This window comes from Falco cherrug, chromosome 4 (genome assembly GCF_023634085.1).
Source record: "Falco cherrug isolate bFalChe1 chromosome 4, bFalChe1.pri, whole genome shotgun sequence".
Classification (NCBI taxonomy): domain Eukaryota; kingdom Metazoa; phylum Chordata; class Aves; order Falconiformes; family Falconidae; genus Falco; species Falco cherrug.
The window spans coordinates 16,465,204-16,478,472 of record NC_073700.1 but is presented as its reverse complement, the minus strand read 5'-3'; the positions used below and the strand labels follow the sequence as shown (position 1 = coordinate 16,478,472).

Genomic DNA, 13,269 nt, shown 5'->3' with positions numbered 1-13,269 from the left:
CAGCCTGTTTGCGTATGCAGCGCAGCTGCAAGGTGCTCAGAGGCGTAGCTGCAGCGCCTGCCCCTTCAGCACTGCAGAAGCCTCCCCCGCTCTTCGGGACGCCCGGTTTATGAACACCCGGGCTCTGGAGCGTAAGGGGCGCCCTGCGGTGCTGGCCGAGCGCGGCGGGGCCGCAGCCAGCGCCAGGAGGGGCGGCGGAGGGTCGTTAACTCTGAAGCGGAGTGACGGCAGCGGGCGCGGGCGGGGGGCGGCCGGGCTCTCCCGGGGCGGTGCCTGCCGGGCGGGGGGCGGGGTGAGGGGCGGGGGCGGCGCGCGGAGGGGCGGCCGCCGGGGGGGGCGGGCCGGGGCGGCCGCTGCCGCGCACTCGGGCTGGGCTGCGCTGGGCTCCGCGGAGCGCGGCGCTGCCATGTTCGGCCGTGGCTCCCGCAAGCGGCTCTCCGGCCGGTCGGTGAGTGCCGGGGCCGGGGGGATCGTCTCCCTTCGCCCCCCGCCCCGCCCCGCGACAACCTGTGGCTCCGTCCCGCCGCCCGCTCCGGCGGCGCCCCCGGCGCTGTGCGTGCGTCCCCCCCCGCCGCCGCCCGGTGCCCCTTTCCCGGGGGCGCCCCCGGCTCCAGCCCCGCCGCGCTCCCTCCCCTGCCCCTCCTCCCAGCCGTGCGGTGCCCCCTTTCCCCACGGGTACCCCCTCTCCCCGGGCGGGCCCCCCGCCGCTGGGTGCGCACCCCCGGTCCCCCCCGTCCCGCTGCCGGCGGCCGGGGCTGACTTCCGCGCTTCCTTGCAGCTGACGGCGTCGGGGGAGCCGGAGCGGGGCCAGCCCTGCACCACCTGCGGGGACCAGTGTCCCGGCTTCGCCCTGCACAAGTGGAGGTAAGGCCCGGCGAGACCCCTGTCCCCCATCCGCCCACTCCTGTGGGCAGTGGGACCCCGGCGGGTCTCCCTCCAGCTCTGCCTTCGCAGGGTTTTTGCGGCTCCCTCCCCACCCTGCGCGTATCTGGGGTGCAAATGTGGCTTTTTGGGGAGCACTTGCGTTAGCCTTACCCATGTTGCCCCCCCTGGCTGGCGGCTCCTGAGCCACAGGTGGGTTTGTTGGCCCCGGCCAGCAGCACAGGTGTGCCTGTGCCCGCCGCCGGTGCGGGGCGCAGCAGGAGCCAGACCTGCGACTGGGGTAACTGGTTTGGTAATTACCACCTTGCAGCCGCGGTCAGGGGCTCATCCTGCTGCCGCGGGTCCTGCCGAGGGCTGGAGCCAGCCTTGCCTGGCGGGGACAGGCTGGGCTGGGGACGTGCCGTGGGGGCTGCAGGGTGCCCTGTGCTTTGCAGCAAACCGTTGTGTGAAACTCCTGCCTCCCCCCCCCGTGACACCAGGCTGGGATTTATCCCCTTTCAGTGATGCCAGGCAGAGATTTAGCTATTAAAATGGGTGAGGCATGTGTAAAAATTAACAAGTATTTTTGGCTATTTCTGTTGCGTCTCTTTACAACGCTGACGGTGCTGGTGCCTACGAGGCAGAGCGAGCCCTGGCCTCGTGCTGGACCAGCCCCTTCTCCCCTCCTGGCGTTACGCAGCCTAGAAACATGTTCTTGCTCATGGGTGATCTGGGACTTGGCCGTACTAAATCTGTGCTGTGGGCTCTGGGAGCTGGTGCGCACTTAATAGGCCAGGGAGCCCTTGGCGACCTTTTAACCTTATTTTATAGGGTATACCCTTTTCTCCAGCATCTGCCATGCTCGGCACTCCTCCCAGCTCCTGCCCTACTTCTCAGAGCTGTGTCTCAGCAGATTAAAGCATAGGGTCAGAGCAGGAAGGGGCACTGATTTATTCCCGTCGAGTTGTATTTTAAGCTTCAGCCTTGCAAATCATTGTTCCCAGTGGCGTTTGCTCCAAGGTGCAATGGGGTGGGGTCCATGGGCTGCCGTCTGCCTTGAGGGATGTGCAGCAGCAGGTGGGGCTGGCCATGGTCCTCCAGTCTGGCCTTGGTCCTCCAGCCTGGCCTTCCACAGGTGCTGGTGGCACATCCAAGTGCACCATGTCCCACTTCAGACCTTCGGAAGGTGAAGGTGTCCTTTCCTCCTAGGCTGCAGGAGCTGTGGTCTCCTGACACCCTCCCAATGATCTGAATCTGCCACGTTAATAGATTGATAAGGTCACTTCTGAGTTGTCTTCTTTTCAGGGCTTATAAAAACTTCTGTGAGCTGTCCCAGGTTTCCTTGTGTTCTTGCAGAACCAATTGATAATGCTTAAAAGTGTCAAGGACAGCTTTCACATGTACGATGAGAAGAAAAGTCATGGTCACCAAAACTATTTCTCCTCTGTTCCAAGGACTTATGAGGTGCTGTGGTTTGTGTTTCATTATGTCAGAGGGTGCAACTCTCCAGTGGCTCGTGAAGAATTGAGTGATTTTGATAACATCCCATCGAAGGCCAAATGGCCCAACAGAAGAGACACCCAGCTGCTTGGGGAATGTCAGTAGAGCGGTGCTGCGGCTCGCTTCAGGTTGTGCCCTCAGCACTGGCATGCTGTGCCTCTTGCACAAATCCTGCAAAACCCCATGTGCAGGAGGAGGTGGAGCAGGAGGCTCCTTTTCTTCTTGAGAGACCCTGGACACAGGCAAGGATTTGGGCTAGAACAGTGTTGATTATTCCAGCAGCCTTTTCTTGGAAAGGATAGGGGTCACCTCCCCCAGGGCAGGAGGGGGATGGGGGTTCCTTCGGGTATGAGTGGGGGTCAGCACCCAGAGTCATTGCAGCTGATGTGCCCCAGGTTTGCATCCCAATGAGTGTGCAGGCGATGCCAAGTTAGACCTTACACCAGGTGGGAGCAGTAGGAGCTGAGAGCTCTCCTACACACACTCACGTTTAATTGCCATGATATAAGAGTGATTAGGCAATTAAAACAAATAAAGGCAACCTATTTGCCAGAACACAACAGAGAGGAAGTGCATTCATTTTTTATTAGCCAGTGATCTATTAATGCCAGGGTCATGTAAGTGGGCAAATTATTAATAGTAGTTCTGTAGGTTGTACACGTGCTGAGGAGCCTGTGTCCTCTGTGTGTGAGGTGGTGTAGCCAGCTGCTGCTGAGGATGCTCACTGGCACCTGAATGTGCAGAATGAGATTGGAGGAGAACAAGGGTTTGCAAGGAGATCCACAGATTAAGGATCCAAACCCAGATCAATTAACCACTGGAGATTTGAAAGCCTTTTTAGAATCCTTTCGCAGAGTTTTGCTGATAAATGTAAATGTGACTTTTTTTGCGTCGAAGATGGGAACTGGTGATATGCTTTGGGGAGAAGGAAAAGAATTTATGAGCTTACAGGCACTGAAAGTACTGCTGATACAGGCATTTTCGTATATGTAATTATGCAGGACCACGTATTTTCTAGTTACCTGTGATTTTAGGTGTGATCTGTGCGGCTACTCCATCAAGCAGGCAAATTGCTTCGTTAGACGCCAAAGATTTCTGTGCCCGTGCATTCCCTTAAAAGCCACTTTTCTCAGATGGGGAGATAGCTTTGAGTGTTGGCTGAATTTATCATTCCTGGAAGCACATGCATACTTCTAGAGACAGGGAAGCCACTCAAAAATAAATTGTATGCTGCAGAACTGTTTTCTTTTCAGAATAAAGCTGGTCTGTCTACTGTAGGTGATGTGCAAAAAGAAGATGGGAGGGGATTGCTAAATAATAAAAAGACGTCCCTGGGTTTAAAGCTTGTTTTTTGAATCATCTTAAATTTGCTGTGAAATTATAATCTCAAATTCAAGGTAGTGGGTGAATTACCCTGTAAAGGTGTTGGTATATTTAAGACTATTGTGGTGGAAGCAGGGAGGTGAAAACACCCGGTGTTACAGGCACGGTTAAACCAGAGCCCGCTGCCTGTGTCTTACCCCCTCAAAGCTCTCAGGCCTCCTGTGTGCCACAGACCTCTGCCTCTTGTAAGGCAGAAATTCAGGTTTTGGGTTTAAATCATTTAGCCCCAAAGAGGAGAAATAAAGTGGTTTGTCTGCAAAGGTTGAATCCCATCACCTCGGCAGTGATGTCTGCGAGGATGTGGCTATCGACCTGTAACCAGTGTAACCCAAATTTCTCGTGGCCTGAACAGCAAAATGACTCGTTCCTCTAATCAGGTCGCTTGCTTTTATGGTAGGTTGTCAGTAAAGTACGTAAGGACTGAAAAATTCATCTGTGTGGGCTGCAGTCTGGAGGATGGAAACTGGGTGTACATAACCAAATCCTCATTAATACAGGTCGATACTTGAAAGGTGGCTTTGTGTGGAAAAAGTGAAATCAAATTCAATAAAAATCTCGCAACTCCTTAGGAGCCCAGTTGCTGTTTTCTAATCAGATCTGCATTACGTTAGACTGTGTGCCATTCAGCTTGTTAACAAGCTTTGGCATTAAATAAAGCTGTCACTGGAGTTTGGTGACTGAATAGCCATTAGGAGTGTCTTTTGCATAATGTCTTGCAGAGAAAAGCCTTCGAGGGAGGTGGTCTGAGAGGAGGGAAGGGAATTTATAACCTAGTCCTGGTGCAATTAGTGTGAATATGCAAACCTTAAAGGTGACAAATGGTTGGCAGCTCCAGGAAGGGAGTGAGTGGCTTTTGCTGCTGTTAAGCCTACTGTGAAGAACTAATTTTGGATTTACTCTGGGTGAAGTAAAATTACAGCTTTAGTACTGTATTTAAAATAGCGGATCCTTCGTGTTGGAAGATTGGCATGTGTTTAGCACACAGAGGCACTGTTTGTTGGCTTCTTGAGAAAGCCTTGCAAAAAATGATACTCTTGCAATTCAACAGAACTTGCTGTCCCCTGCTTTCTGCCTTCTCCTCGAAAAACACCAGCTAAAACTGGAGATGCAGGACACCTAAATCCCGAGGTGGTGTTTGCGCTCTGGTTTGAGGAGGGAGGATGTACCACCTGGTTTGCAAAGCCTGCAGAGGCAGTGGCATGCGGCTGATTTCAGAGGGAAGGCATTCAGATGCTGTGGCAGATAAGATAATTTTTAAAATACTGTCTGAAAATCTTTGGAGAAGTCTTTGTTGCCATAGTTATTCTCCTGGTTTGCAGAAGCATTTAAATAACAGTAACAAACATGACATAAAGATGAAGACTGGCTTATTGGGGTTTTAGTTTGTGTGAGATTGTTTCACCTCTTTTCTTGGAGTCTCCTTTTTTCTTGCATATACTGCGTAATCTTTGTCCCTCAAAATCACATTTTGGTGGGGAAGAGATCTGCTTCTCTTCATGCGTTGCTGTCACATGCCATGGTCTTAATATCAGTGGTGTGTGTTTGTACAGCCCACGGTGCCTGGCCCTTACCTTCCAAGGAAAATTTATGTGACTGTGGACTTAATATCGAATATTACTAGATATTAACAAGTGAAGTTTTGGTGCATACGGTTGTTTCAAACATTTATTTGTTTCCATAGCTCAGCATCTCGCTATAGTCTACTGCAGTAAGTCCCACAGAAGTCTGATCTCATCTGGCCTTGGTTGGGTCTGAGAGCACCTGCAAGGACAAACTTCCCAGGAGAGACCACTTGGAGATCCCAGATGATACAAGATCAGCCCAAAGGGTTGTGATTGACCACTAGGTCACAAAAACCTATGGACGAGGCTCAGCTGATGGACAAGGAAAAAGAGATGTGTGTCTGGGGATGGTGGCCTGGTAAATGAGATGGATGACCAGAAGCCCAGAGGTGTTTGATGTTGCTGGGTGATGGTGGGTAGGTCACTTTGCAACTCCTGTCTCTGCCTTGTTGACTGTAGGCAGGGAGTTGCTAGTGGCAGTGGGTGTTTGTTTGCTTTGTGTGTTTGTCCAGTGCCCGGCGCGATGGACATCGTCTGCTTGTGTGTGGTGAGCAATGAGAAACTCTGTGTGTTTGCAGCCTCAACCTGTGTTTGCCTGGTGCTAGCCCTGCCCGCGGGAAGGACATCCCAGCAGGCTTGCATACGCATCCCGGGGCACATTTGAGTCTCCAGGTTGATGCCTGGTGCTTCATCCAAAGAGCAGAAACAATAATATTTGTAACGCAGCATGTGAATGAATAACACCAAATTCTGAAGCATTTGTTTCTACTTTAAAAAAAAAAAAAAGTACAGATTATTGCTTCCATATGTTTTCAGCATTTTTCGTAGGTTATGTATCTTTCACACACACGCTCCCAGCTTTTTCCCTTTCATGAATAACACACTTTGTGCGCCTCTCTCCTTTAGGATTCAGATATTCCACACTTCCTTGCATGTTTATTTGAAAGGCTTTGGAGATGTGAGAATAGCAATACGTTATCTTGAACGGGCTTATGTCTGTATTGCTGCCACAGTGAACTGTACCAGGCCCGGTGGGTTTCAGCAAATTTTTCATTTTGCAGTGGGGAACCTGCTGAAATAGGCAAAACTCCGTCGGTGCGGTCCATGCCGGTGTTCCTGAGGCACTGCAGAGGGGCCAAGCAGGCTGCTGTTCCCAGGGGTGGGTAGGAGTCACCTGTGTCCCAAGGATGCTGTCATCCTGGTGGAGGGGATGAAAAAAAAATCCAAAGTGTTTTTATTCTGCTGATTGTAAGCCTTTCACAAAAGGTTTGGTATTCTTAGCTTTTTTTTTTTTTTTTTAGTGGTTTGGGTTTGGGGTATTTTGGGGGGGGTTGGTTTTGGTTTGCTTTTTCTGTTTTGTCATGAGCAGTTCAGGAAGGAGAAGTTGTTCCCTGCCAGGTTACTTATTGACAAAGTCATTGTCCTTCGGCCTCTGTGCCCAGGGTGATGTGGTACGAGTGGCTGCTCTGCATGCTGCAGCTCAGTGCCGGAGAATGCTGGAGCATCCACTTTGCTTGGCATAAATGACCTCAGCTGTCCTATTTACTCACACCTGTGAGATTAGGCACTTGTGTAAGTGTCTGAAAAATCAGGGTCTGCTTTTTCTTTGAGTTTTCAACCCCTGTGGCAGTAGGTAGAGAGCAGGGTAACTAGTGGTGGCTCGTGCTGCTGCCACCCTTCCCACAGCATCTCTGCAAAGGGCAGCCGGGCCATCGGGGTGGGGCTTTGGGTGGGTTGGAGTGTGGGGATGAGCTCCCTCCCGCCCTGGGACAATTTATCTGTTCATAAATGTCAAGCACACAGTTGCAACCAGTTTTTTGGCCTGTCCCTTCCGCGTCTTCATGCCCTGCTGCTGAAACAGCACTTAAACCAGCCAAGACTGATAAGGTGTCCTGTTTGTGTTGGCTGAGGGACACACTATCCGCTGTAACAGAGCATTACAGTATCGGAGGCGGTGTTGTCCCTGGCAAAAAGCCTAAAATAAATTCTTTAATTTTTTGATTGTGATGTACAAAAGAGCAGGTGAGGTATGTATTTGTTTCCGGGCAAGCCTGGGGAGCCTGTTTGAAGTCCTTTACAAGCCACTCAGGATTGTATTGCAAGAACTCAAAGGAGTTTGAGATGCTTCTTGATTAAATTTCAGCTGAACACAGAGCCCTAGTCTGCAGCTGCTTTAACTGGAGTTGCTCTGCAGCCGGCTCAGCCCTGCTCCAGCGCAGCTGAGCTGCCGGCAAAAGCCAAAAAAGCAGAATTTCTCCTAGAGAAAGTGCCGGGTATATTTTCTGTCTGTTTTAAAGCAGCCTCGTGCAATTCTAGTTTTGTGAATGGGGTTAAAGTCACTAATGACGTGTTGTGGGTTTTTTTGGGGGGTTATTCTGTTCCTGGAGTGATAGTGAATGACACTGATGATGGAGGGAGCGCGGCGGACAAACACCAATTGCTGACTTTACCTGATAGTTACTCCTAGACCAAACAAAAAGTTGTTGGTGGGGTTTTTTTGCACCTTTGGAAAAGTGACTATAGCTGCTCCTTAGCGTGCAAAGAGCGATGTGTTATCTGCCTGTTGTGAACGAGTGGGGCTTGCTGTTGTGAAGGCAGAACAGTGGCTGGCAAGTGCTTTCCCAGTACTTTTGCCACTGGGCTGTGCTGGTGGACACTGACAAAGCAGGGGTCCCTCACAGAGCCTTTCGGGGTGGCATTGCCTGAGACAGACCTGCAAAACTCAGAAGCAGGGTGGGTTGGCTTGCAGCGGGGATCTCCTTCAAGCAGCCCGTCGGTGCTGGAGGATGCGGTTATGGATTTGGTTGCTGCATAGGGTGTGATTTTGATTTAGTGGGATGTGGCAAACTGATTTAACAGCTCTGTGCTGCTGGGTGCATAAGGTCCTGAGCTCCCTGTGCATACCCCCCGAAACCCAGGGTAATGGGTTAAATCGGTTATTGAAGCCTCTGCTGAGCTGAGGAGAGGGAGGAGGTGGGAGGTGGTGGGTTGCATCGGTCCCATGGCATGCAAAGCTGGGCTGTCATCCCTGCCCTTGGCATCCCCATCCACTTTCTGAGTTTTACTGCCCTACCATGGCCTCAGCCCTCTCTGTCCTCTTTGCTGGCTCCAGAGGAGTGCGCAGAGCCCGCTGTCCCAGTGGGATGTGTCCCACCAGAGAGCGCAGAGCCCCGGCGGTGCTGCGTGCGGCTGTGATCGCCTGTCCGGGGCATGCGGCACGTGTTCGGCAGGGAGGGAAAACTCCTACTCCTTTAGTAGAGGGTTTGCAACAGGCCTTTGTCACGAGTGCAGTGCGGCGTGAAAGAAAAAGCTCCTGGCCACCAATTTGGAAAGAAAGCCGAACTGGATGGATAAAGGCTGGTACCAGAGATCCTTGGCTGGAGGGGGCCAGGGTGCAGCTATTCGGGCGCCCCAACGAGCGCTGCCCTCCTCTTTGTTGCTCTCCATTGTAGAGGGCTGTTCAGTGCTTTCAGGAGTTTTTTTGGGGGGATTGTTCCCTTTCTGTTTGTCTTTAAGAAATCAATCTGCAGTCTTTTTTTTTTTTTTTAAAGACATTCTTCTCCCCGCCCAGTAATCCATCCTTATTACACCAGTGAGTCACTCTACAAATAATCAATTGCATTTTCATTGTCTGGCTTGTAAGTCTATCACCAGGCTTAAGGATGGCCGCTAGTATCAGCTGAGACCTTTGGCAGATGGTTTTGCAATTTGTGATGCTCATTTGGGTATTTGCTTTTTTTCTCTGATGAATAATCTCCTAGCCGCGGTGGGGAAAAGCTGGGCTGGGGGCTCTTCCCTGCGCATGCAGTATCTCTGTGGTCACTATCTAATGTTGGAGGAATTTGTAACATTAGCAGAATTGTCTGATGCGAGGAAAACTAATTTCAGGGTTAAGCCTCTTGAGCATGGCTGTAAAGAACCTTTTTCTCATGGGCTGTCGTGTCCTCGCAGGCTCCGGGCATGCGTCCGTGCAGCCCTGAGGTGGCTGCTGGCCACAGCCTTGCTCAGGTTCATTGATGCTGGGGCCGAGAGGCGTATATAAAATTCAGGGTGCTCCTCTCTGCTGCTGGAGGGGCTGTTTCTTTTCTTCCCCTCTGTGGTTCTTTGCTCTCTGCAGGGTCCTGATGCTGGAGCTTAACACTTTGAGAGCTAAGTATTACAATTATTATTCTTACCATGGAGGGGGAGGCACTTTGTACTCAGCCATCGCAGCAAATACTTCATCCCCTATCAATTGCCCTTGTGCAGATGCTGCCGCCGTGGTGATAAAAGACATAATGGCTGCTCTTGCTGATAAGGGGAGTATATAAATATAATTATTGAAATCCCTACGCAGAGCCTGTGGATGGATGGATGGAGGAGAGTTCCTCTCCCTGCGAGGGATTTCTCTTGCTCTGGAGCCCCTCGAGAGTGGGACCGCTCATCCCAGTGCTCTCCCCGCCGGCTGCAGCTTCTGGCAGCCGAGATGGGAGCTGCTTGGCCACAGCTGGGAGCAATTAGTAAAAGATGTCTTCCCCACACACACACTTTCTTTCCTCCTCCTCTTCTCCTTGAAACGAAGACACGGGTCCCCGGGGAGCCAAGAGCAAAGCCCTGAGCAGCTTGGGTTTGAGATGTTCCTGGGCCGGCTCAGAGGTGGCCAGTGCTCGATGCAGTTGCACCCCAGTAGCAGGGTGCAGGTCTAAGGATCCAGCCCATCCTTGCAGGAAGCATACTGCAGCCAAGGAGCCAGATATTATTTAGATCAAGCCAACAAAAAAATATTTCCATGGCAGCAGTAACCATAGGAAACCTCCCCAGCATGTCTTGGGTGGTTCTTGTTTCCTTGCCTTCAGCTGTTTGCTTTGCAAGCAGCACAGGGGTTGCAACTGCTCCTCACTTGTGGTGCCACCAGGAATGGCTGGTGAGCCTGGCTGTCCCCTCCACGCCTGTCCCCAGGGGCTCAGCAGCCGAACTCCAGGATGCATTGCTGCTCCTGGTTTTCTCTTGTACTCTAGTTGGTAAAAAGATGCTTTCAGAGGCTTCTTTAGGCACCCTAAAGTCTCAAAGACACCTTTTTACCTTGTGTCAGCTCACAAAAGCGTGTTTGATCCTTAAATACCCAAGGCATGAAAGTGAATTGGCTCCCAGGGTCCAATTCTTCTTCCTTTCTATAGCGTCTTAGAAAGATGCTTTTATATTCCCTCTGGCTCAGCTAGTGATGCTTGGCCTTCAACCAAGACAGGGAATCTAGGACAAGTATCCCTGAGAAGAGCAAGATGAAAAGTTACTAAAATATACCAACATTTTGTTGGGAGAAATGCGGGTAAAGGATTGCATTTAAAAAAATTAAACTGGAATATTTTTGATCAGCTTCATGCGGACATGTTACAGGAGGGCCTAAGAGGAGGGTTGTTTTTCCTGGGTATTGCTGCCTCTTAGGAAATCGAAGCCGTGAAGGGAATACAAATGTTGGAAATGGAGAGGGTTTGCAGTGAGTCGGGGAAGGGATGGGGAACCAGTTGTGCCGGTGTGGCTGTGCTGGTCGACAGCCAGCTCATCCGCCGACGGGGATGGGGTGGCTGCGTGGAAGCACCCGGGGGCCTGGGCATCGCTGGAGGCTGCACCCATGGGTGCTGGGACCCCAGCGACCCCCTCCCGCCCTCCGAGGGCAGTGTGGAGGTGCACCCACCTCACTTTGTGGAGCAGATGGGTCCCGCTTGTGGAGCTGAGGTGTTGCACAGAGACAGGTTAAAAAAAGATGTCTCCTTCTGCGGGAGCGCGAAGTGGAGGGGGGAGAAAATACATTGTGATGCCAATAGCTGGGATTTTGATGTCTGAGTGCCATGTGGCGCTGCTCTGTCCTCCCCCAGCCGTTGGGTGCTTGTTGTGGCAGGCTTTGCTCCGTGAGGGAAGACCCAATTGGTCTTGGACCCATCTGCCTTGGGTGGAGGTGGCCCCCTTGGCAGAGATGCTGCTGGGCTTATAACCTGCCCTGGCTCTTTGCAGATGATTTAATCCTTGTGTTTGCAAACCCCACAACTCTACGGAGTCAGGCTTTTGCTTAAGATGACGCCACGTTTGAAGAAGTGGCAATTGGGGCAGAGACAAGGCTGATTCCCTTCCTCTGCTCACCTGCCAAATGGCAACGCTCCGCATGGAGATGTGCCCGTGCTGTGTTAAATCTGCATTTGATGCCTTAAAGGCCAGATGCTGTAAAGGCAGCCCCTTTAAATGTCAGATTTGAGAAGAGCTGGAACATGAAAAGACTATAAAAGTTAATATTCTTAAGTCAGCTTTGTGAGGCGTAGCTTGGGTTTTTAATATCAAGTGCATAATTTATTACAAGTTGTAGCAGTTTCAAATACATATATTTGAATACGTTTTAATAGTATCTTTCCTTCCAGTAGCAGGGACAATGCCGCTTTACAAAAGAAAAATGATTTCATGTTGCCATGTGATAGTTTCAGCTTGTACACCTAGTAGATGTGTGATTTGCTGAAGTATGAAGGCTATCTGATAAATGCCTGAATAATAAAGCTATATTGTTTGTTCTGGTTTCCCTTTGCTGTTTTCAATTGTATAAATAAAACATTTTAACACCATACTCTGTGCAGTTCCAGCCCAGACTATTTACTTTCTGCCGATGCAACCTATAGGAGACATGAATTTTTCAGTCTGACAGGAGAAACCCGGTGGCATTAGTGTTGCATGTTGCTCTCAAAATGATCAAACGTGATTTTAGTAAGTATTTTGTCCAAGGTAAAGTTACAAGTATTAAAAAAATAAATAAATAATAAACCTTTTTAAACAAAGAAGCATTTGTGTCCATGTACAGCAGAGGGCACTCGGCATCGCTGCTCTGGGAGGCTGCTGCTCCTGGCTGCCTGAAGGGTGAAAAAAACAAAACACATCACTCTGCTTAAATTATATTTTGCAGAAATGAAATTCTCTATGTGTGTGTTTGCTTATATATGTGTGTGAGCGTGTATATATAAAGACATGGGGTGGCATATATATAAAAATAATCCCAGCACATAATATAAAACTTAAATGTTCGTAGTGGTTGCTGAAGTTGGATGAAGCGCATGTTGTGTTGATTAATGCTCAGCCTGGTGTTACGTTAAGCTTCAGAGGGGATTGAAGCATGCTGAGAGGGGAAAATGAAGAGGCCCCAGCTAGTGAAGGGTTGCAATCTTCCTCCTCCTTGCAAAGACACGGAGTCTGGAGACATCTTACGATGTTGGGAACTACCCCAAGTCAAGGAAAGGTCTTGAAAGACGAATAATATTGGAGTATGTGGGATTATGAATCCTTCATTCTAGAAAAGCAGCAGCACACGTGGGGCTGGGGGGTTTGGGGCTGGACTTCACAGTGCTGTGGTCTTATTCCTGGCTGTACAGAGGGTTTTTGTGAAAGTCCTTGAGATGATTCTTATCCTCACCTTAGGCGTTATCAGCTCTTTCAGAAAACTTAAAAAATGGTGAGTTTGGTGGCTGAAGCAGGAAGCAGCCCTGGCCATGGGGTGAGGCGGCAGGAATGGATGCTGGCTGGAGCATCATTAAATGGAAGATGAAATGCCGGCTTGCTAGTGAGGGACCCCATCCTGCAAGTACAGAGTGCTTAATTGTCCAGGGCCACTCATGGAGACTGTGGCCTCGCCTTGTGTAATAAGGTTTTTTCCAACAGAAATGGACTTTTTTTTTTTTTTTTTTACCCCCCGTAACTAATTGCACAGACACTACTAAGACGTGTTTCTCATTGAACTCTCAGCACGCCTTTTGTTTCTTTTAAGAAAGAATAAAGAACTGCAACGCCAAGTCCGTGCTCGGCTTTTGGCTTTGCTGTGGCACTGTTAAAATATTCAGAGCAGCTTGATTTTGTGCTGTGCTTTGGGATGATGTGTTTTCTGGTGAAACTGTATGATGCCATGCTGAATTTTCAGATTTTAGTCATTAACTCAAGAGGAATTGGGATTTCTTCT

The 13,269-nt window shown here is 50.3% G+C and overlaps 1 protein-coding gene across 1 annotated transcript in view; it reads left to right on the top strand.

Annotated features, from left to right (window-relative positions):
• The first annotated feature begins 357 nt into the window (after positions 1–357).
• The window catches only part of PRICKLE2 (prickle planar cell polarity protein 2), a 109,069-nt gene continuing 96,157 nt past the window's right edge, over positions 358–13,269 (top strand). The window contains exons 1-2 of the mRNA XM_055709715.1: positions 358–448; positions 779–864. Of these exons, the coding sequence (XP_055565690.1) occupies positions 407–448; positions 779–864 (128 nt within the window). The 5' untranslated portion in view covers positions 358–406. The remainder of the gene's footprint in view (positions 449–778; positions 865–13,269) is intronic.